Source organism: Salmo salar, chromosome ssa12 (assembly GCF_905237065.1).
Source record: "Salmo salar chromosome ssa12, Ssal_v3.1, whole genome shotgun sequence".
Classification (NCBI taxonomy): Eukaryota; Metazoa; Chordata; class Actinopteri; order Salmoniformes; family Salmonidae; genus Salmo; species Salmo salar.
Window position 1 is genome coordinate 4,035,001 of NC_059453.1, and position 25,224 is coordinate 4,060,224.

The 25,224-nt window shown below is 42.5% G+C and overlaps 1 protein-coding gene across 1 annotated transcript in view; it reads right to left on the reverse strand.

Annotated features, from left to right (window-relative positions):
- The window catches only part of LOC106594956 (E3 ubiquitin-protein ligase RBBP6), a 32,899-nt gene extending 10,348 nt beyond the window's left edge, over positions 1-22,551 (reverse strand). The window contains exons 1-9 of the mRNA XM_045692039.1: positions 21,507-22,551; positions 19,706-19,805; positions 19,451-19,487; positions 13,757-13,798; positions 13,351-13,439; positions 11,545-11,641; positions 10,665-10,801; positions 1,322-1,431; positions 1,080-1,142 (exon numbers count right to left, since the gene is read on the reverse strand). Coding sequence (XP_045547995.1) covers positions 1,080-1,142; positions 1,322-1,431; positions 10,665-10,801; positions 11,545-11,641; positions 13,351-13,439; positions 13,757-13,798; positions 19,451-19,487; positions 19,706-19,805; positions 21,507-21,672 — 841 coding nt within the window. The 5' untranslated portion in view covers positions 21,673-22,551. The remainder of the gene's footprint in view (positions 1-1,079; positions 1,143-1,321; positions 1,432-10,664; positions 10,802-11,544; positions 11,642-13,350; positions 13,440-13,756; positions 13,799-19,450; positions 19,488-19,705; positions 19,806-21,506) is intronic.
- Between the last annotated feature and the right edge of the window lie 2,673 nt (positions 22,552-25,224).

The window sequence follows — 25,224 nt, forward strand, 5'->3', positions numbered from 1 at the left end:
GGGGACTAGTTCACCATCACACTAAATAAATGTTGTGTTGCTTCAGTAGAGTGATCAGGGGACTAGTTCACCATCACACTAAATAAATGTTGTGTTGCTTCAGTAGAGTGATCAGGGGACTAGTTCACCATCACACTAAATAAATGTTGTTGCTTCAGTAGAGTGATCAGGGGACTAGTTCACCATCACACTAAATAAATGTTGTGTTGCTTCAGTAGAGTGATCAGGGGACTAGTTCACCATCACACTAAATAAATGCTGTTGTTTCAGTAGAGTGATCAGGGGACTAGTTCACCATCACACTAAATAAATGCTGTTGTTTCAGTAGAGTGATCAGGGGACTAGTTCACCATCACACTAAATAAATGTTGTGTTGCTTCAGTAGAGTGATCAGGGGACTAGTTCACCATCACACTAAATAAATGCTGTTGCTTCAGTAGAGTGATCAGGGGACTAGTTCACCATCACACTAAATAAATGTTTGCAAAACATTCAAACAAAAAATAGCTTTGTTTTCATCCCATGACAACAGAAGTGCAACACTATTCGGCTGGCAGCCACACAAGTAAATTAACTTCCAATGAAAGAGCAAGGAACGTTTTGCAAAGGCCATCAGATGTCTTATTTCCTAATGTTTTGCTGGAAGTTAATCTTGCAAGATATTTCTGTGGACATTTTTTTTGTTATGCTTGAAAAAAGGCAGAATTCTGACCAAAATATAACCTAGGGACGGGAAATTCCATGTACCTCACGATATGATCACGATACTTAGGCACCGATACGATGTGTTTTGCGATTCAATACTGTGATTTTATTGCGATTTCGACGTTCCAGACATATTGCTCATCACGTCTGCTGCTATCGAGTAGGGAAGATCAGAGGTCGTTTCACAAAGACAATGCTAACTAGCATTAGCTCAATGACTGGAAGTCTACAGGAAGTGCCAGCATGCCATCTGTTCCTGTTCATCCCACTCTGGCGAAGTGGGGCCCTAGATCACCGGTTAGTCTGGGGGTGGGTGGGGTGGGGTGGGGGGGGGGCTGGTGAAGAAAAGTTTGAAAACTCCTGTGTTAACTCACAGTCATCACAGTAGGAGTTACCACAGCAGGGTATGACCACAGCATCACTCATCAGGTCGTTACCTGGAACAGATTAGAACACAGACAAAGTGATTCAAAGACGCGTTTCAAAGACATTTTAACAACAAATCGCTGCTCAGATATAATTATTGGTGTTTGACAAAAGATATCCTAGTTAAATTAAATCAAAACAATAAACAAATTGCATAATTAAATGTAATAATAATGAATGCGTTAATTACAGATGGGGCAGAGCAGCTCATCAGGGATTGGATCAGCCTCATCTTCAGACGATGACGCTTCACGAGGAACAAAGGGGGGACGCTCCTTCTTACCCAGAGCATAGGCCTCCCTGTAACACATTATATTATCTATACTCTCTCCTACTTACCCAGAGCATAGGCCTCCCTGTAACACATTATATTATCTATACTCTCTCCTACTTACCCAGAGCATAGGCCTCCCTGTAACACATTATATTATCTATACTCTCTCCTACTTACCCAGAGCATAGGCCTCCCTGTAACACATTATATTATCTATACTCTCTCCTACTTACCCAGAGCATAGGCCTCCCTGTAACACATTATATTATCTATACTCTCTCCTTCTTACCCAGAGCATAGGCCTCCCTGTAACACATTATATTATCTATACTCTCTCCTACTTACCCAGAGCATAGGCCTCCCTGTAACACATTATATTATCTATACTCTCTCCTACTTACCCAGAACATAGGCCTCCCTGTAACACATTATATTATCTATACTCTCTCCTACTTACCCAGAGCATAGGCCTCCCTGTAACACATTATATTATCTATACTCTCTCCTACTTACCCAGAGCATAGGCCTCCCTGTAACACATTATATTATCTATACTCTCTCCTACTTACCCAGAGCATAGGCCTCCCTGTAACACATTATATTATCTATACTCTCTCCTACTTACCCAGAGCATAGGCCTCCCTGTAACACATTATATTATCTATACTCTCTCCTACTTACCCAGAGCATAGGCCTCCCTGTAACACATTATATTATCTATACTCTCTCCTACTTACCCAGAGCATAGGCCTCCCTGTAACACATTATATTATCTATACTCTCTCCTACTTACCCAGAGCATAGGCCTCCCTGTAACACATTATATTATCTATACTCTCTCCTACTTACCCAGAGCATAGGCCTCCCTGTAACACATTATATTATCTATACTCTCTCCTACTTACCCAGAGCATAGGCCTCCCTGTAACACATTATATTATCTATACTCTCTCCTACTTACCCAGAGCATAGGCCTCCCTGTAACACATTATATTATCTATACTCTCTCCTACTTACCCAGAGCATAGGCCTCCCTGTAACACATTATATTATCTATACTCTCTCCTACTTACCCAGAGCATAGGCCTCCCTGTAACACATTATATTATCTATACTCTCTCCTACTTACCCAGAGCATAGGCCTCCCTGTAACACATTATATTATCTATACTCTCTCCTACTTACCCAGAGCATAGGCCTCCCTGTAACACATTATATTATCTATACTCTCTCCTACTTACCCAGAGCATAGGCCTCCCTGTAACACATTATATTATCTATACTCTCTCCTACTTACCCAGAGCATAGGCCTCCCTGTAACACATTATATTATCTATACTCTCTCCTACTTACCCAGAGCATAGGCCTCCCTGTAACACATTATATTATCTATACTCTCTCCTACTTACCCAGAGCATAGGCCTCCCTGTAACACATTATATTATCTATACTCTCTCCTACTTACCCAGAGCATAGGCCTCCCTGTAACACATTATATTATCTATACTCTCTCCTACTTACCCAGAGCATAGGCCTCCCTGTAACACATTATATTATCTATACTCTCTCCTACTTACCCAGAGCATAGGCCTCCCTGTAACACATTATATTATCTATACTCTCTCCTACTTACCCAGAGCATAGGCCTCCCTGTAACACATTATATTATCTATACTCTCTCCTACTTACCCAGAGCATAGGCCTCCCTGTAACACATTATATTATCTATACTCTCTCCTACTTACCCAGAGCATAGGCCTCCCTGTAACACATTATATTATCTATACTCTCTCCTACTTACCCAGAGCATAGGCCTCCCTGTAACACATTATATTATCTATACTCTCTCCTACTTACCCAGAGCATAGGCCTCCCTGTAACACATTATATTATCTATACTCTCTCCTACTTACCCAGAGCATAGGCCTCCCTGTAACACATTATATTATCTATACTCTCTCCTACTTACCCAGAGCATAGGCCTCCCTGTAACACATTATATTATCTATACTCTCTCCTACTTACCCAGAGCATAGGCCTCCCTGTAACACATTATATTATCTATACTCTCTCCTACTTACCCAGAGCATAGGCCTCCCTGTAACACATTATATTATCTATACTCTCTCCTACTTACCCAGAGCATAGGCCTCCCTGTAACACATTATATTATCTATACTCTCTCCTACTTACCCAGAGCATAGGCCTCCCTGTAACACATTATATTATCTATACTCTCTCCTACTTACCCAGAGCATAGGCCTCCCTGTAACACATTATATTATCTATACTCTCTCCTACTTACCCAGAGCATAGGCCTCCCTGTAACACATTATATTATCTATACTCTCTCCTACTTACCCAGAGCATAGGCCTCCCTGTAACACATTATATTATCTATACTCTCTCCTACTTACCCAGAGCATAGGCCTCCCTGTAACACATTATATTATCTATACTCTCTCCTACTTACCCAGAGCATAGGCCTCCCTGTAACACATTATATTATCTATACTCTCTCCTACTTACCCAGAGCATAGGCCTCCCTGTAACACATTATATTATCTATACTCTCTCCTACTTACCCAGAGCATAGGCCTCCCTGTAACACATTATATTATCTATACTCTCTCCTACTTACCCAGAGCATAGGCCTCCCTGTAACACATTATATTATCTATACTCTCTCCTACTTACCCAGAGCATAGGCCTCCCTGTAACACATTATATTATCTATACTCTCTCCTACTTACCCAGAGCATAGGCCTCCCTGTAACACATTATATTATCTATACTCTCTCCTACTTACCCAGAGCATAGGCCTCCCTGTAACACATTATATTATCTATACTCTCTCCTACTTACCCAGAGCATAGGCCTCCCTGTAACACATTATATTATCTATACTCTCTCCTACTTACCCAGAGCATAGGCCTCCCTGTAACACATTATATTATCTATACTCTCTCCTACTTACCCAGAGCATAGGCCTCCCTGTAACACATTATATTATCTATACTCTCTCCTACTTACCCAGAGCATAGGCCTCCCTGTAACACATTATATTATCTATACTCTCTCCTACTTACCCAGAGCATAGGCCTCCCTGTAACACATTATATTATCTATACTCTCTCCTACTTACCCAGAGCATAGGCCTCCCTGTAACACATTATATTATCTATACTCTCTCCTACTTACCCAGAGCATAGGCCTCCCTGTAACACATTATATTATCTATACTCTCTCCTACTTACCCAGAGCATAGGCCTCCCTGTAACACATTATATTATCTATACTCTCTCCTACTTACCCAGAGCATAGGCCTCCCTGTAACACATTATATTATCTATACTCTCTCCTACTTACCCAGAGCATAGGCCTCCCTGTAACACATTATATTATCTATACTCTCTCCTACTTACCCAGAGCATAGGCCTCCCTGTAACACATTATATTATCTATACTCTCTCCTACTTACCCAGAGCATAGGCCTCCCTGTAACACATTATATTATCTATACTCTCTCCTACTTACCCAGAGCATAGGCCTCCCTGTAACACATTATATTATCTATACTCTCTCCTACTTACCCAGAGCATAGGCCTCCCTGTAACACATTATATTATCTATACTCTCTCCTACTTACCCAGAGCATAGGCCTCCCTGTAACACATTATATTATCTATACTCTCTCCTACTTACCCAGAGCATAGGCCTCCCTGTAACACATTATATTATCTATACTCTCTCCTACTTACCCAGAGCATAGGCCTCCCTGTAACACATTATATTATCTATACTCTCTCCTACTTACCCAGAGCATAGGCCTCCCTGTAACACATTATATTATCTATACTCTCTCCTACTTACCCAGAGCATAGGCCTCCCTGTAACACATTATATTATCTATACTCTCTCCTACTTACCCAGAGCATAGGCCTCCCTGTAACACATTATATTATCTATACTCTCTCCTACTTACCCAGAGCATAGGCCTCCCTGTAACACATTATATTATCTATACTCTCTCCTACTTACCCAGAGCATAGGCCTCCCTGTAACACATTATATTATCTATACTCTCTCCTACTTACCCAGAGCATAGGCCTCCCTGTAACACATTATATTATCTATACTCTCTCCTACTTACCCAGAGCATAGGCCTCCCTGTAACACATTATATTATCTATACTCTCTCCTACTTACCCAGAGCATAGGCCTCCCTGTAACACATTATATTATCTATACTCTCTCCTACTTACCCAGAGCATAGGCCTCCCTGTAACACATTATATTATCTATACTCTCTCCTACTTACCCAGAGCATAGGCCTCCCTGTAACACATTATATTATCTATACTCTCTCCTACTTACCCAGAGCATAGGCCTCCCTGTAACACATTATATTATCTATACTCTCTCCTACTTACCCAGAGCATAGGCCTCCCTGTAACACATTATATTATCTATACTCTCTCCTACTTACCCAGAGCATAGGCCTCCCCTGTAACACATTATATTATCTATACTCTCTCCTACTTACCCAGAGCATAGGCCTCCCTGTAACACATTATATTATCTATACTCTCTCCTACTTACCCAGAGCATAGGCCTCCCTGTAACACATTATATTATCTATACTCTCTCCTACTTACCCAGAGCATAGGCCTCCCTGTAACACATTATATTATCTATACTCTCTCCTACTTACCCAGAGCATAGGCCTCCCTGTAACACATTATATTATCTATACTCTCTCCTACTTACCCAGAGCATAGGCCTCCCTGTAACACATTATATTATCTATACTCTCTCCTACTTACCCAGAGCATAGGCCTCCCTGTAACACATTATATTATCTATACTCTCTCCTACTTACCCAGAGCATAGGCCTCCCTGTAACACATTATATTATCTATACTCTCTCCTACTTACCCAGAGCATAGGCCTCCCTGTAACACATTATATTATCTATACTCTCTCCTACTTACCCAGAGCATAGGCCTCCCTGTAACACATTATATTATCTATACTCTCTCCTACTTACCCAGAGCATAGGCCTCCCTGTAACACATTATATTATCTATACTCTCTCCTACTTACCCAGAGCATAGGCCTCCCCTGTAACACATTATATTATCTATACTCTCTCCTACTTACCCAGAGCATAGGCCTCCCTGTAACACATTATATTATCTATACTCTCTCCTACTTACCCAGAGCATAGGCCTCCCTGTAACACATTATATTATCTATACTCTCTCCTACTTACCCAGAGCATAGGCCTCCCTGTAACACATTATATTATCTATACTCTCTCCTACTTACCCAGAGCATAGGCCTCCCTGTAACACATTATATTATCTATACTCTCTCCTACTTACCCAGAGCATAGGCCTCCCTGTAACACATTATATTATCTATACTCTCTCCTACTTACCCAGAGCATAGGCCTCCCTGTAACACATTATATTATCTATACTCTCTCCTACTTACCCAGAGCATAGGCCTCCCTGTAACACATTATATTATCTATACTCTCTCCTACTTACCCAGAGCATAGGCCTCCCTGTAACACATTATATTATCTATACTCTCTCCTACTTACCCAGAGCATAGGCCTCCCTGTAACACATTATATTATCTATACTCTCTCCTACTTACCCAGAGCATAGGCCTCCCTGTAACACATTATATTATCTATACTCTCTCCTACTTACCCAGAGCATAGGCCTCCCTGTAACACATTATATTATCTATACTCTCTCCTACTTACCCAGAGCATAGGCCTCCCTGTAACACATTATATTATCTATACTCTCTCCTACTTACCCAGAGCATAGGCCTCCCTGTAACACATTATATTATCTATACTCTCTCCTACTTACCCAGAGCATAGGCCTCCCTGTAACACATTATATTATCTATACTCTCTCCTACTTACCCAGAGCATAGGCCTCCCTGTAACACATTATATTATCTATACTCTCCTCCTTCTTACCCAGAGCATAGGCCTCCCTGTAACACATTATATTATCTATACTCTCTCCTACTTACCCAGAGCATAGGCCTCCCTGTAACACATTATATTATCTATACTCTCTCCTACTTACCCAGAGCATAGGCCTCCCTGTAACACATTATATTATCTATACTCTCTCCTACTTACCCAGAGCATAGGCCTCCCCTGTAACACATTATATTATCTATACTCTCTCCTACTTACCCAGAGCATAGGCCTCCCTGTAACACATTATATTATCTATACTCTCTCCTACTTACCCAGAGCATAGGCCTCCCTGTAACACATTATATTATCTATACTCTCTCCTACTTACCCAGAGCATAGGCCTCCCTGTAACACATTATATTATCTATACTCTCTCCTACTTACCCAGAGCATAGGCCTCCCTGTAACACATTATATTATCTATACTCTCTCCTACTTACCCAGAGCATAGGCCTCCCTGTAACACATTATATTATCTATACTCTCTCCTACTTACCCAGAGCATAGGCCTCCCTGTAACACATTATATTATCTATACTCTCTCCTACTTACCCAGAGCATAGGCCTCCCTGTAACACATTATATTATCTATACTCTCTCCTACTTACCCAGAGCATAGGCCTCCCTGTAACACATTATATTATCTATACTCTCTCCTACTTACCCAGAGCATAGGCCTCCCTGTAACACATTATATTATCTATACTCTCTCCTACTTACCCAGAGCATAGGCCTCCCTGTAACACATTATATTATCTATACTCTCTCCTACTTACCCAGAGCATAGGCCTCCCTGTAACACATTATATTATCTATACTCTCTCCTACTTACCCAGAGCATAGGCCTCCCTGTAACACATTATATTATCTATACTCTCTCCTACTTACCCAGAGCATAGGCCTCCCTGTAACACATTATATTATCTATACTCTCTCCTACTTACCCAGAGCATAGGCCTCCCTGTAACACATTATATTATCTATACTCTCTCCTACTTACCCAGAGCATAGGCCTCCCTGTAACACATTATATTATCTATACTCTCTCCTACTTACCCAGAGCATAGGCCTCCCTGTAACACATTATATTATCTATACTCTCTCCTACTTACCCAGAGCATAGGCCTCCCTGTAACACATTATATTATCTATACTCTCTCCTACTTACCCAGAGCATAGGCCTCCCTGTAACACATTATATTATCTATACTCTCTCCTACTTACCCAGAGCATAGGCCTCCCTGTAACACATTATATTATCTATACTCTCTCCTACTTACCCAGAGCATAGGCCTCCCTGTAACACATTATATTATCTATACTCTCTCCTACTTACCCAGAGCATAGGCCTCCCTGTAACACATTATATTATCTATACTCTCTCCTACTTACCCAGAGCATAGGCCTCCCTGTAACACATTATATTATCTATACTCTCTCCTACTTACCCAGAGCATAGGCCTCCCTGTAACACATTATATTATCTATACTCTCTCCTACTTACCCAGAGCATAGGCCTCCCTGTAACACATTATATTATCTATACTCTCTCCTACTTACCCAGAGCATAGGCCTCCCTGTAACACATTATATTATCTATACTCTCTCCTACTTACCCAGAGCATAGGCCTCCCTGTAACACATTATATTATCTATACTCTCTCCTACTTACCCAGAGCATAGGCCTCCCTGTAACACATTATATTATCTATACTCTCTCCTACTTACCCAGAGCATAGGCCTCCCTGTAACACATTATATTATCTATACTCTCTCCTACTTACCCAGAGCATAGGCCTCCCTGTAACACATTATATTATCTATACTCTCTCCTACTTACCCAGAGCATAGGCCTCCCTGTAACACATTATATTATCTATACTCTCTCCTACTTACCCAGAGCATAGGCCTCCCTGTAACACATTATATTATCTATACTCTCTCCTACTTACCCAGAGCATAGGCCTCCCTGTAACACATTATATTATCTATACTCTCTCCTACTTACCCAGAGCATAGGCCTCCCTGTAACACATTATATTATCTATACTCTCTCCTACTTACCCAGAGCATAGGCCTCCCTGTAACACATTATATTATCTATACTCTCTCCTACTTACCCAGAGCATAGGCCTCCCTGTAACACATTATATTATCTATACTCTCTCCTACTTACCCAGAGCATAGGCCTCCCTGTAACACATTATATTATCTATACTCTCTCCTACTTACCCAGAGCATAGGCCTCCCTGTAACACATTATATTATCTATACTCTCTCCTACTTACCCAGAGCATAGGCCTCCCTGTAACACATTATATTATCTATACTCTCTCCTACTTACCCAGAGCATAGGCCTCCCTGTAACACATTATATTATCTATACTCTCTCCTACTTACCCAGAGCATAGGCCTCCCTGTAACACATTATATTATCTATACTCTCTCCTACTTACCCAGAGCATAGGCCTCCCTGTAACACATTATATTATCTATACTCTCTCCTACTTACCCAGAGCATAGGCCTCCCTGTAACACATTATATTATCTATACTCTCTCCTACTTACCCAGAGCATAGGCCTCCCTGTAACACATTATATTATCTATACTCTCTCCTACTTACCCAGAGCATAGGCCTCCCTGTAACACATTATATTATCTATACTCTCTCCTACTTACCCAGAGCATAGGCCTCCCTGTAACACATTATATTATCTATACTCTCTCCTACTTACCCAGAGCATAGGCCTCCCTGTAACACATTATATTATCTATACTCTCTCCTACTTACCCAGAGCATAGGCCTCCCTGTAACACATTATATTATCTATACTCTCTCCTACTTACCCAGAGCATAGGCCTCCCTGTAACACATTATATTATCTATACTCTCTCCTACTTACCCAGAGCATAGGCCTCCCTGTAACACATTATATTATCTATACTCTCTCCTACTTACCCAGAGCATAGGCCTCCCTGTAACACATTATATTATCTATACTCTCTCCTACTTACCCAGAACATAGGCCTCCCTGTAACACATTATATTATCTATACTCTCTCCTACTTACCCAGAGCATAGGCCTCCCTGTAACACATTATATTATCTATACTCTCTCCTTACTACCTAGAACACGAAAACACAAAATGAGCAGAGAGAGTGAGCGAGACAGGCAGAGACAGACAGACACAGACAGACAGAGAGAGAGACAGACAGAGACAGACAGAGAGCGTGTGGTACGTACGCGTCTATAGCAGGAATAGCGTATTCTCCAGTGCTGGTCAACATGGCTCCTTTAGTTCCTGGTTCAGCCTTCACCATAAAGCTCTGAGGGATCCCTTTACTGGTCCTGACTGGCTTAGGAGCCTCTACACTCTTATCCTACAACACAGCACGTAGGGTTAAATCATGTTGTGTTATGTAGATTCGTATCATCTGCATGGGGCCGTGTTTGATGTAGTGGTCATTCTTGCCACCGCGAAAGCAGGTGTAGTGTTTATGTAGTGTATATGTAGTGTACACTGACCAGACAGTGTATTAGGTACACCACCCAGTTCATGAAAATGGTTCGCTCCTACAGACAGTGAGTCACATGGCCGTGGCTTGTTATATAAAGCAGGCAGACAGGCATCGAGGCATTCAGTTACTGTTCCATTGAACGTTAGAATGGGCAAAACTAGTGACGTTTCCAGTATCTCAGAAACGACCGCCCTCCTGGGCTTGTCAGGGTTTACTGAGAAGGGTGCGACAAACAAAAAACATCCAGTCAGCGGCAGTCCTGTGGGTGAAAACAGCTCATTGATGAGAGAGGTCTAAGGAGAATGGCAATAATCGTGTCAGGATTTGGGGTTAGCAGCATCAGTCCATGGACCCATCCTGCCTGGTGTTAACGGTACAGGCTGGTGGCGGTGGTGTACCGTTGTCCTGTCCAATCTGCTGTAACTGCACGATGCCATCTCATCAGCACAGACCGACATCCCTGTGGAACGTTTCCGACTTGAAGACTCTATGCCCTGAAGAATTCAGGCTGTTCTGGAGGCAAAAGGGGGGGGGGTCCGGGACTAGATGGGTGTACCTAATAAACTGGCCGGTGAATGTATATGTAATGTTATGTAGATTCGTACCATCTGCATTGGGCAGTGTTTGATGTAGTGTCCGTTCTTGCCACAGCGATAGCAGGTGTAATGTGCAGGAGGCGGTCCGACGGCCTTCTTAGAGTAACTGAGGAGAGACACAGAAAAACACATTGAAAAAGGTTGAGTCAGTGAGCATCAAGTAGACCACAATACTGGGGTCGATTCCCACACAACTAAAGAGCGTTGAAGCGTGAGGCTAAACTTGTCCCCGTTTTGGTCCCGTAGCTACCACATTGACGCATGAACCGTACCCGTACACAGAAACTTGGTGACAGAGAGCATCATCTTGCATCACCCATCATCTGCAGTTCATCCTGCTACTGAGTCTCAGTTTAAACACTAGACTAAAGTTTACTAAAACAGCAGAGGTGTGGAGTCCACTGTCGAGTCGGACTCCAGTCACAAATTTGATGACTTGAGACCCGACTTGATAGAAAATAAAACTTGACCTCTACTTTGACTTGAGGTTGAGGACTAGAATTTGGCCAGGTTATGTACCATTTCGTCTCAAATTTTCTGGCACGGAGTCTCCGTAGATTATGCTACTCCTCACGCAGCTAGAGACAGACTAATTGGCTAGTGAATACTTATGTAAATGTCATTTTTCAGATTAATTTTTTATACATTTGGAAACATTTATAAAAATGTGTTTTTGCTTTGTCATTATGGGGTATTCTGTGTAGATGGATTACATTGTCCCCCCCTCATCAATTTTAAAATAAGGCTGTAACATAACAAAAATGTGGAAAAAGTCAAGGGGGGGGTCTGAATACTTTCCGAAAGCACTGTATAACATATCTTTAGATGGTTCTTCATTTTTAACTAAAATGTCAGATGAGACCTGGGGACTATACGATTCTATTTGGAGTTGAAGACATTGTATAGATGTTTTTTTTTTTTGGTTTTTTTTTACGTGACTTGAATAAAATGTGTGATTCTACAGATGCCAGAGAATGCTACCTGCCTGAGTGCATTGAGCCAACTGTAAAGTTTGGTGGAGGAGGAATAATGGTCTGGGGATGTTTTTCATGGTTCGGGCTAGGCAGCTTAGTTGCAGTGAAGGGAAATCTTAATGCTACAGCATACAATGACATTCTACAAGATTCTGTGCTTCCAACTTTTTGGCAACAGTTTGAGGAAGGCCCTTCCCTGTTTCAGCATTGCAACTCCCCCCGCGCACAAAGCGAGGTCCATACAGAAATGGTTTGTCGAGATCCGTGTGGAAGAACTTGACTGGCTTGCACAGAGCCCTGCCCTCAACCCCACATCAAACACCTTTGGGATGAATTAGTACTCCGACTGCATGCCAGGTCTAATCGCCCAACAGCAGTGCCTGACCTCACTAATGCTTGTGGCTAAATGGAAGCAAGTCCCCTGCAGCAATGTCCCAATATCTAGTGGAAAGCCTTCCCAGAAGAGTGGAGGCTGTTATGGGGGGGGGGGGGCAACTGCATATTAATGCCCATGATTTTGGAATAAGATGTTCGAGGAACAGGTCTCCACATACTTTACGGTCATGCAGTGTGTATATCTTTATGAGCTGGATTGCCTATCTTTGCAATTAGTTATTTTCGTTTGCTCTCGTTAGCATATTTAGCTAGCAGCCTCCATGGAAATTCTCTATCAGTTGTGCTAATTTTGTTAGCATTCTGGTAATGGACACACAATGGGTTTTTTGTTGTTGTATTTTCAGCACTAAGACATTAATACTGTAAATCCTCTGGGATGAGAAGGACGGCATGACAATGTGATCATGTGGATACCGCCCAACCCTACTGTGGGTGTTACACTCACTGTATGGGGTCATATTCACTGTTGGACTGGGACATCATGGCTCTGATCTTGTCATCCTCTGATGCATTGGCCTCCGCTAGGTTGGCAGTCTGAAGAGAGAGGGAGGGGAATGGGGCGATGGGAATGAGGCGAATGGGCGAGAGGAATGAGGAGAATGGGCGAGAGGAATAAGGAGAATGGGCGAGAGGAATAAGGAGAATGGGCGAGAGGAATAAGGAGAATGGGCGAGAGGAATGAGGAGAATGGGCGAGAGGAATGAGGAGAGAGAGATGAGGAGTGGAGTTAGAGGAAGATGACAAGAGTTAATCAATTTACATTTTAATTCATGCCCCGAATTAATGAGTTGAAATTAAATTAACCCCAACCTGATTCCCACAGACCAAACACACAGAGAAAGAGACAGTACCTTAGAGAGCTGGGCCAGGGAGACGGACGGTGAAGAGTCGGTCTGAAGGAGAAGAGCAACATTAAGACAGAACAGAGTCAAAGCGGACATCACCACCTGTCTGCCTGGGAGCAGACACTGGCTCAATCTAGAGATGGCATGGTTTCTGTTTCCTTCTGAAAAGACATTGGATTGGAGAAGATACCATCCACCTGTCTTTTGAGAAGGAGGCAGGAGATAGGAGGTGAGGAATCAAGGACACACAGTAAGATTGATCACCCATTCCATAGCCAGAAAGGCAGATCATAGAGATCCAGTCAACTCATATCACTAATACAATGTGACAGTTACACCAATGTTATGGTTCAGTAGTTCTGACCAGAAGTCCATCAGGAACACCATGGTGTAGGGTCAAGTTTCCATCCCTAAACACTGATCTGGGCTCAGTCCTTCATTTCCAGACGAATGGTTATGGTACGGATTGGTGGCAGGGAAGCTGATCCTAGATCTGTACCGAGGGGACGAACGCAGCAGAGCCTGACCATTTCCTCACCGTCCTTCTCCTCCAATACGACGTGAGGAGGAACCGCAAAACATTGAGGTTCAAACAGGAACTGATGCTGGGGGGGGGTACATTGGTACTACAGCCTGGCTAGCTACGGAAGTAGTAGTAGTAGTAGGTACTACAGCCTGGCTAGCTACACCAGTAGTAGTAGTAGGTACTACAGCCTGGCTAGCTACACCAGTAGTAGTAGTAGGTACTACAGCCTGGCTAGCTACACCAGTAGTAGTAGTAGGTACTACAGCCTGGCTAGCTACACCAGTAGTAGTAGTAGGTACTACAGCCTGGCTAGCTACACCAGTAGTAGTAGTAGGTACTACAGCCTGGCTAGCTACACCATACAGCCTGGCTAGCTACACCAGTAGTAGTAGTAGGTACTACAGCCTGGCTAGCTACACTAGTAGTAGGTACTACAGCCTGGCTAGCTACACCATACAGCCTGGCTAGCTACACCAGTAGTAGTAGTAGGTACTACAGCCTGGCTAGCTACACCATACAGCCTGGCTAGCTACACCAGTAGTAGTAGTAGGTACTACAGCCTGGCTAGCTACACCAGTAGTAGTAGTAGGTACTACAGCCTGGCTAGCTACAGTGGGGCAAAAAAGTATTTAGTCAGCCACCAATTGTGCAAGTTCTCCCACTTAAAAAGATGAGAGGCCTGTAATTTTCATCATAGGTACACGTCAACTATGACAGACAAAATTAGAAATAAAAATCCAGAAAATCACATTGTAGGATTTTTAATGAATTTATCTGCAAATTATGGTGGAAAATAAGTATTTGGTCACCTAAAAACAAGCAAGATTTCTGGCTCTCACAGACCTGTAACTTCTTCTTTAAGAGGCTCCTCTGTCCTCTAGTCGTTACCTGTATTAATGGCACCTGTTTGAACTTGTTATCAGTATAAAAGACACCTGTCCACAACCTCAAACAGTCACACTCCAAACTCCACTATGGCCAAGACCAAAGAGCTGTCAAAGGACACCAGAAACAAAATTGTAGACCTGCACCAGGCTGGGAAGACAATCTGCAATAGGTAAGCAGCTTGGTTTGAAGAAATCAACTGTGGGAGCAATTATTAGGAAATGGAAGACATACAAGACCACTGATAATCTCCCTCGATCTGGGGCTCCACGCAAGATCTCACCCCGTGGGGTCAAAATGATCACAAGAACGGTGAGCAAAAATCCCAGAACCACACGGGGGGACCTAGTGAATGACCTGCAGAGAGCTGGGACCAAAGTAACAAAGCCTACCATCAGTAACACACTACGCCGCCAGGGACTCAAATCCTGCAGTGCCAGACGTGTCCCCCTGCTTAAGCCAGTACATGTCCAGGCCCGTCTGAAGTTTGCTAGAGAGCATTTGGATGATCCAGAAGAGGATTGGGAGAATGTCATATGGTCAGATGAAACCAAAATATAACTTTTTGGTAAAAACTCAACTCATCGTGTTTGGAGGACAAAGAATGCTGAGTTGCATCCAAAGAACACCATACCTACTGTGAAGCATGGGGGTGGAAACATCATGCTTTGGGGCTGTTTTTCTGCAAAGGGACCAGGACGACTGAGCCGTGTAAAGGAAAGAATGAATGGGGCCATGTATCGTGAGATTTTGAGTGAAAACCTCCTTCCATCAGCAAGGGCATTGAAGATGAAACGTGGCTGGGTCTTTCAGCATGACAATGATCCCAAACACACCGCCCGGGCAACGAAGGAGTGGCTTCGTAAGAAGCATTTCAAGGTCCTGGAGTGGCCTAGCCAGTCTCCAGATCTCAACCCCATAGAAAATCGTTGGAGGGAGTTGAAAGTCCGTGTTGCCCAGCAACAGCCCCAAAACATCACTGCTCTAGAGGAGATCAGCATGGAGGAATGGGCCAAAATACCAGAAAGTGTGTGAAAACCTTGTGAAGACTTACAGAAAACGTTTGACCTGTGTCATTGCCAACAAAGGGTATATAACAAAGTATTGAGACAAACTTTTGTTATTGACCAAATACTTATTTTCCACCATCATTTGCAAATAATTCATAAAAAAAATCCTACAATGTGATTTTCTGGATTTTTTTCTCATTTTGTCTGTCATAGTTGAAGTGTACCTATGATGAAAATTACAGGCCTCTCATCTTTTTAAGCGGGAGAACTTGCACAATTGGTGGCTGACTAAATACTTTTTTGCCCCACTGTACATTAGTAGTAGTAGTTGGTATTACAGCCTGGCTAGCTACACCAGTAGTCAGTAATATAGCTAAGTTAGCTACACCAGTAGTTGCAGTTTGTATTACAGCTGAGTTAGCTACACCAGTAGTCATAGTTGGTAATACAGCTGAGTTACCAACTACGACTACTTGTGTAGCTATTAGTGCTGAGCTAGCTACATCAGTAGTAGTTGGTTTTATAGGCTGGCTAGCTACATCACTAGTAGTTGTAGTAGTAATTGTAGTTGGTTTTACAGCTGCGCTAGATACACCAGTGGTAGTTTTAACTACAGCCTGGCTAGCTACACCAGTAGTTGGGAATACAGCTGAGATAGCTGCAGTAGTAGTAGTTGGTATTACAGCTGAGCTAGCTACACCACTAGTAGTAGTAATAGTAGTTGGTATTACAGCTAAGCTAGCTACACCAGTAGTAGTCGGTACTACAGCCTGGCGAGCTACACCAGGAGCAGTAGTCGGTACTACAGCCTGGCGAGCTACACCAGGAGCAGTAGTCGGTACTACAGCCTGGCTAGCTTCATTAGTAGTAGGTAACAGAGCTGAGCTAGCTACACCAGTAGGAGAAGTTGGTACTACAGCATGGCTAGCTACATCAGTAGTAGTAGTTGGTATTATAGCCTGGCTAGCTACATTAGTAGTAGGTATTACAGCTGAGTTAGCTGCACCAGTAGTAGTTGGTACTACAGCCTGGCTAGCTACATCAGTAGTAGGTATTACAGCTGAGCTAGCTACATCAGTAGTAGTTGGTTTTACAGGCTGGCTAGCTACATCACTAGTAGTAGTAGTAATTGTAGTTGGTATTACAGCTAAACTAGCTACACTTGTAGTAGTTGGTTTTACAGCTGCACTAGCTACATCACTAGTAGTAATAGTTGGTTTTACAGCTGTGCAAGCTACACCAGTAGTAGTTTGAACTACAGCCTGGCTAGCTACACCAGTAGTTGGGAATACAGCTGAGCTAGCTGCATTAGTAGTAGTAGTTGGTTTTACAGCCTGGCTAGCTACATCACTAGTAGTAGTAGTAGTAAAAGTAGTTGGTATTACAGCTGTGCTAGCTACATCACTAGTAGTAATAGTTGGTATTACAGCTGAGCTAGCTACACCACTAGTAGTAATAGTAGTTGGTGTTACAGCCTGGCTAGCTACATCACTAGTAGTAATAGTTGGTATTACAGCCTGAGCTAGCTACACCACTAGTTGTAGTAGTAGTCGGCACTACAGCCTGGCTAGCTACACCAGTAGTAGTCGGCACTACAGCCTGGCTAGCTACACCAGTAGTAGTCGGCACTACAGCCTGGCTAGCTACACCAGTAGTAGTCGGCACTACAGCCTGGCTAGCTACACCAGTAGTAGTCGGCACTACAGCCTGGCTAGCTACACCAGTAGTAGTCGGCACTACAGCCTGGCTAGCTACACCAGTAGTAGTCGGCACTACAGCCTGGCTAGCTACACCAGTAGTAGTCGGCACTACAGCCTGGCTAGCTACACCAGTAGTAGTCGGTACTACAGCCTGGCTAGCTACACCAGTAGTAGTCGGTACTACAGCCTGGCTAGCTACACCAGTAGTAGTCGGTACTACAGCCTGGCTAGCTACACCAGTAGTCGGCAGTGCCTGGAGTGAGGAGCTATGGGTCCACTTAGGATGATCTATCTAGCGCATTATGGAAACACTGCAAAACAGTATAATAAAATGTGTTCCTTTAAACAATGCTTTCACTACAATAACCATTATACAATAGTAGTAAACAATAGCCATCATAACACAAGTCAAGGGACAAAGGGGAAAAGGGAGGGTAGAGAGATCTGGTTTAGTAAGCTATAAACTCTTTGTCGTTGTCACTATCATCATCATAGTAGAGGCTGGTAGGTTGGGAGGTTCAGATGTCACTGTGAAGGGAAGACACAGGGTCTGGTGTGGTGGTGCACGTGCTCACAACAGAACACATAACCTCTTTATTGACAGTTCTGGCAGCGTACAGCAGCAACCAAACACAACCCTGTCGCCACGGGAACCTACCATGCCACACAGTCAGCCCCGTTAGAACCCTGCGATGTCATAATAGATCATTTCAGTGATGTCATAATAGTCTCTGTGATGTCGTAATGCTATCATCATGGCTTTTTGTTTTTTTTGTAACTCTGTACCAAACAAGATCGTGGATTCAGTGGTCATCATAGTAAATACTTAACACCTAGTTTACAGTTTAGCTTTAAGTAAAAAATGATTGCAAAGTAGACAAAATGCATTGTATTTCTAAGTAGTTTGGAGTAAAAAAATATATATATAAAAAAATACTTTCTTGAAAGAACAAAGGATCAACTATGTCCAGTCCATATTAAATGTCAGAATAAGATGAGAACAACATTAGGACAGCCAAATATCAGCAATTAACTTCAGTTTGAGAACACTGTTGAACAGGAAGCAAATTATTTACTGATTAACCCCACCCCCCACACACACAATCACACACAGGTATCCATACAAATCTATGCATTAGTCTTACAGTCAATACGGCACAAAGTCATTGCTACAACACCATGTGAAAGAAAAAGCAGAATTCCCCATTCATTTGAGGTAAAGCAGCATAGTAATAACCAGGCATCATCATGCCTGTAGGATTATGAAGCATTGTCTCAACACACAGGGGGGGGGCTCTGTACAGTGGCAGGCTAACCGTTGTTTCAATATGAAATACAGTCACAATATAGTTCAGATCCATCAACACATTGAACAACATTAAAAACACATTGAGTTACACAACAGAGAACAGCAGTTGGAACCATCAAAACAGAATATTATCACCATGGCAACTCAGAGTTAACTGGTGACCAATCAGAACAGAGTTTACACAGTATGTTTAACCAAAAAAAAAAATCAGAGCAGAGATGATAAAAGGAGGACAGAGATAGTAAGGAAATGAGAGTGCTTGTTACATACGGGTCTGGAGGATCCAGCAGCCATGTCAGAACGGTCACTACAAACAAACAGGAACAAACAAACAAGTCAATAACCACCACAGACATGGACTATAAAACAGAGAGAAGTTGTAGCTTTAGAATAGCTAGGCTGGTTTGACTGGATACTAGTGTGTGGCCGTGTGGAGGTTATTAGGATCAACAGGCGATTGGGGGGGGGTTACTACCATACTCATGTCATGCAGATACACAGGGTCACGATGTCATAGCTACGTACACAATGAACGTTCTGCCTGCTGGTTTGACCCCTCCGATGGGGGTGCGTCTGACGATCACTGATGAATGTTTGGGGATGTGAACCTCCTCATCAGTGTACTCTGTAGAAGCACAAGGTACACAGTATATATCATCAGTACTGTAGTCTGTAGAAGCACAAGGTACACAGTATATATATCATCAGTACTGTAGTCTATAGAAGCACAAGGTACCCAGTATATATCATCAGTACTGTAGTCTGTAGAAGCACAAGGTACACAGTATATATCATCAGTACTGTAGTCTGTAGAAGCACAAGGTACCCAGTATATATCATCAGTACTGTAGTCTGTAGAAGCACAAGGTACACAGTATATATCATCAGTACTGTAGTCTGTAGAAGCACAAGGTACACAGTATATATCATCAGTACTGTAGTCTGTAGAAGCACAAGGTACCCAGTATATATCATCAGTACTGTAGTCTGTAGAAGCACAAGGTACCCAGTATATATCATCAGTACTGTAGTCTGTAGAAGCACAAGGTACCCAGCATATATCATCAGTACTGTAGTCTGTAGAAGCACAAGGTACACAGTATATATCATTACTGTAGTCTATAGAACCACAGGGAATATAATATATCATTAGTAATACATAAGTGTTTGGGGATGTGGACATCAAACAAACAAAAATAAAATCAGTTAAATTCACATCTTTCTTCCCTATGCAAAATGTCACCCCAGCCTAAGCTCTTAGAGATTGGACTCAACATCTCTTCCCCATGAGTTCCTAGAGATTATACATATGCTTTTGATGATGGGAAAAGTTTTACTTTGGTTCCTCAACAATGAGACACTTGCGTTCAATCTGCATGGTCAATGCAGCTACTGCAACAATGTTGATGACAACAATGCTGTTTTCACTTTGCTTCTTAATATAAATCCACTAGCGTTCAAAAATGAACGTTAGACTATTATATTTACATATACAAACAGCTAGCATGTCATTTCTTAGCAAGTACGGGCCTAAATGTTGTTAGCCGCTAATGTCAATCTCCTGTTAGCTGGCTAGATGTACTGAGTTATAGCAAACGTACTTATACAGTCTCGTAATACCTCAAATCAGCATGTTGTTTGTACAACAGCATCTTCTAAATCAAAGAGGGATAAACAAAGCAAGAATATGTTAGCTACATGAAGTAGGTAAGAGAAAACATTCAATGTAGCCAAAGACTATATGTTCCCCTAGAAACACTTAGGTTCCTACCCTGTCACAAGGTCTCCCTGGCATTTTCATCAAAAGCACTGTATTCAAAGTGCCCACTATTAACTATAGAATAATCATTATAATTCCAACAGTTGACAAGTGTTTTGCTCTAAATCGCAAGTTCAATTGCAACATTTGGTTCAAAATATGACCCATATCGCGCAGCCCTACACGACAGAGTGGAAATGATCTCAAATGAGTGCAGTAAATGCAGAAATGTATGAACACGCTGAAAATTGTTTTTATAATATTAAATTAAAGCAAAAATAAATCAGAATGGAGAAATACCACCATAGGGTCACGCACTACTCAAAGCAAATTTAGCATTTAGAGAATTACAAATATATCTTTTTTTTTGTGTGTGGGGGGGGGGGTCAAATACAGTAATACAATCCAACTTTTGTAGCTATATATAGATACTTTTTTAGGCCCATATCGCCGATCCCTACCAGGAAGTACACACAATAAAACTGCATAGAATCACTGACTAACATCAGCTCGTTGTAGAACAACCTGTACTACTTAATGCCGGGGGCGCTCTTGGCTAGTTCTTACCTTCACGGGTCTGTGCGTTGGTGATCTGTAGGTCACAGTCGGTGGCTTTGAGGCGCTCTCTGCCCATAATCTGCCGTTTCAACTCGGCTAGGGTGATGTGCAGCCCGTCAAAGGTCACGGTGTTGTAGTCCAATTTGGACGAGAATTTATAATGAACACACGACATTCTCACAACTATCACTTAAATCAAACTCAGACAAGGGAAAACAACAAGTTAGTTAATAAGAATAACAATAACCAGTACTAGATATGATCTGAGACTGAAGGGAAAGCTACCAGTTTAGTCTAAGATAATATCGAAGGGAAAACAGGCAATTAACTAAGAGGAAGTATTCACAGATAGTCCTTGTAGCTGTATACGTCAAAGACACCAAGCTACTAGTAGTGAAAGGCCGGGACACCAGCAAGCAGCGTCTTTAACCCGGTCAGTTCGTTAAGAGTCCGGTAAAACACAAGAAAAGTACAGTTCCAGAAGTGTCCATTACGGTTTTCACGGTTAATACAGTCAGTAGAGTCTCTCGCGGAAACACGGGCCTTGTAGCTGCTGAGAGCAGCGAGGCACCGAGTTCGCGGTTAGGAGTCCATGCGAGGCCGCAAGCTTCGGTCTTCCGCCGTAAATGGCTTAGTCCAAAATCTTCTATCCGTCCGGAAACTGAAAATCAAACGTCAAAAAAAAGAAGTCCTCAAACGATCCTTTTCGGAGTTGCAATCCACGCAGGAACGATGTTTATCCTTGTATGACCTACGATGAAATTATGAGACAAGGAAATCTGCGGCCTAGGTCAGTGTACCTACCACTCAAAACAAAAACATTAGCCGCAGCTAACGTTAGCGTACAGTATTTGGGTAACTAGTTAACTGGTTAAAAAATGGCCACTGGAAATAACCAGTTAGCTTAGGCTCTTATTCAAAACAACGGTAATTATCTCCTTCCAAACTATCATTTTCGTTGTTTAAATCCATAACATCCATTTCGACGGTCTTTCCGTTGCTCCTCGTTGTCTTCTGAACATCATGGCGGGCCCGGAAACTGGCCTGACAAGAAAACGGAAACGACCCCCCCCCCCTCCTCTCTTTACTGTTCATTGGCGGACTACAATCTATAAGGTGCAACCTACTGTGCTAGGTAGTAAAATATCACAAAACAAACGTTTTTGGATAAAAATATTCATACTAACTAGCAAAAACAACAACAAAAATGATACATACAAATAAATACAATTCACTCTACTTCTGTTAAAATCATAAAGCAAAAACTGATCCCCACAGGTTCAGGAGCATGGGAAGGCGGGGTAGTTCTTATATAGCAACAAACCATGGTCCCGTGTGGCTCAGAGCATGGTGTTTGCAACGCCAGGGTTGTGGGTTCGATACCCACGGGGGACAAGTACGGGAAAAAACATGTATGAAATGTAAGTCGCTCTGGATAAGAGTGTCTGCTAAATTACTAAAATGTAAATGTATAACCACTTGAAGGTCTTCCGTTGTGAATTCTTTCAGGCCCAAAAACTTTTCTTCCGTATCCACAATTGATGTCCAATTTATATATATAAAAAAAATGTTGACACTTGACCAGTACAGTTATTAACAGTTACAATAAACACCACAAAGCGAAATGTCAGTTTAGACGTTTGGGACGTGTGCAGCTAGCGCCCTGTAGTGAGCTGTAGAATGAAGCAATAAGGCCCGAGGAGGTGCGGTATATGACCATATCGCACGGCTAAGGGCTGTACAACCCTTAGCCGTGGTATATTGGCCATATACCACAAAACCCCTATTATAAACCCCTATTATGGTTACCAACATAATTAGAGCAGTAAAAATAAATGTTCTGTCATACCCGTGGTATCGGGTCTGATATACCATGGCTGTCAGCCAATAAGCATTCAGGGCTTAAACCACCTAGTTTATAATACACGATAAACCACTACATTGTAGAATAATAGTGAAGACATCAAAACTACCCTTTGCCTTGATGACAGCTTTGCACACTCTTGGCATTTTATCAACCAGCTTCATGAGGTAGTCACCTGGAATGTATTTCAATTAACAGGTGTGCCTTGTTAAAAGTTAATTTGGGGAATTTCTTTCCTTCTTAGTGTGTTTGAACCAATCAGTTGTGTTGTGACAAGGTGGGGGGTATACAGAAGATAGCCCTATTTGGTAAAAGACCAAGTCCATATTATGGCAAGAACATCTCAAATAAGCAAAGAGAAATGACAGTCCATCATTACTTTAAAACATAAAGGTCAGTCAATCTGGAAAATGTCAAGAACTTTAAAAGTGCAGTCGCAAAAACCATCAAGCGCTATGATGAAACTGGCTCTCATGAGGACCGCCAGAGGAAAGGAAGACCCAGAGTTACCTCTGCTGCAGAGGATGTTCATTAGAGTTACCAGCCTCCGAAATTGCAGCCCAATAAAATGCTTCACAGAGTTCAAGTAATAGACACATCTCAACATCAACTGTTCAGAGGAGACCAGCTGAATCAAGCTTTCAAGGTCGAATTCCTGCAAAGAAACCCCTACTAAAGGACACCAATAAGAAGAAGAGACTTGCTTGGGCCAAGAAATACGAGCAATGGACATTAGACCGGTGGAAATCTGTCCTTTGGTCCGAATTTGAGATTTTTGATTCCAACCACCATGTCTTTGTGAGACGCAGAGTAGGTGAATGGATGATCTCCGCATGTGTGGTTCCCACCGTGAAGCATGGAGGTATGATGGTGTGATGGTGACACTGTCAGTGATTTTACTTAGATTTCAAGGCACAATTAACCATCAAGGCTACCACAGCATTCTGCAGCGATACGCCATCCCATCTGGTTTGCGCTTGTTTCTCAACAGGGCAAAGACCCAATACACCTCCAGGCCATGTAAGGGCTATTTGACCATGAAGGAGAGTGATGGAGTGCCGCATCAGATAACCTGGCCTCCACAATCACCCGACCTCAACCCAATTGAGATGGTTTGGGATGAGTTGGACCGCAGAGTGAAGGAAAAGCAGCCAACAAGTGCTCAGCATATTTATTTATTTATTTTATTTCACCTTTATTTAACCAGGTAGGCAAGTTGAGAACACGTTCTCATTTACAATTGCGACCTGGCCAAGATAAAGCAAAGCAGTTCAACACATACAACAACACAGTTACACATGGAGTAAAACAAACATATAGTCAATAATACAGTAGAATAATAAGTCTATATACAATGTGAGCAAATGAGGTGAGAGAAGGGAGGTAAAGGCAAAAAAGGCCATGGTGGCAAAGTAGATACAATATAGCAAGTAAAACACTGGAATGGTAGATTTGTAGTGGAAGAATGTACAAAGTAGAAATAGAAATAATGGGGTGCAAAGGAGCAAAATAAATAAATAAATACAGTAGGGGAAGAGGTAGTTGTTTGGGCTAAATTATAGATGGGCTATGTACAGGTGCAGTGATCTGTGAGCTGCTCTGACAGCTGGTGCTTAAAGCTAGTGAGGGAGATACGTGTTTCCAGTTTCAGAGGTTTTTGTAGTTCGTTCCAGTCATTGGCAGCAGAGAACTGGAAAGAGAGACAGCCAATGGAAGAATTGGCTTTGGGGGTGACCAGAGAGATATACCTGCTGGAGCGCGTGCTACAGGTGGGTGCTGCTATGGTGACCAGTGAGCTGAGATAAGGGGGGACTTTACCTAGCAGGGTCTTGTAGATGACCTGGAGCCAGTGGGTTTGGCGAC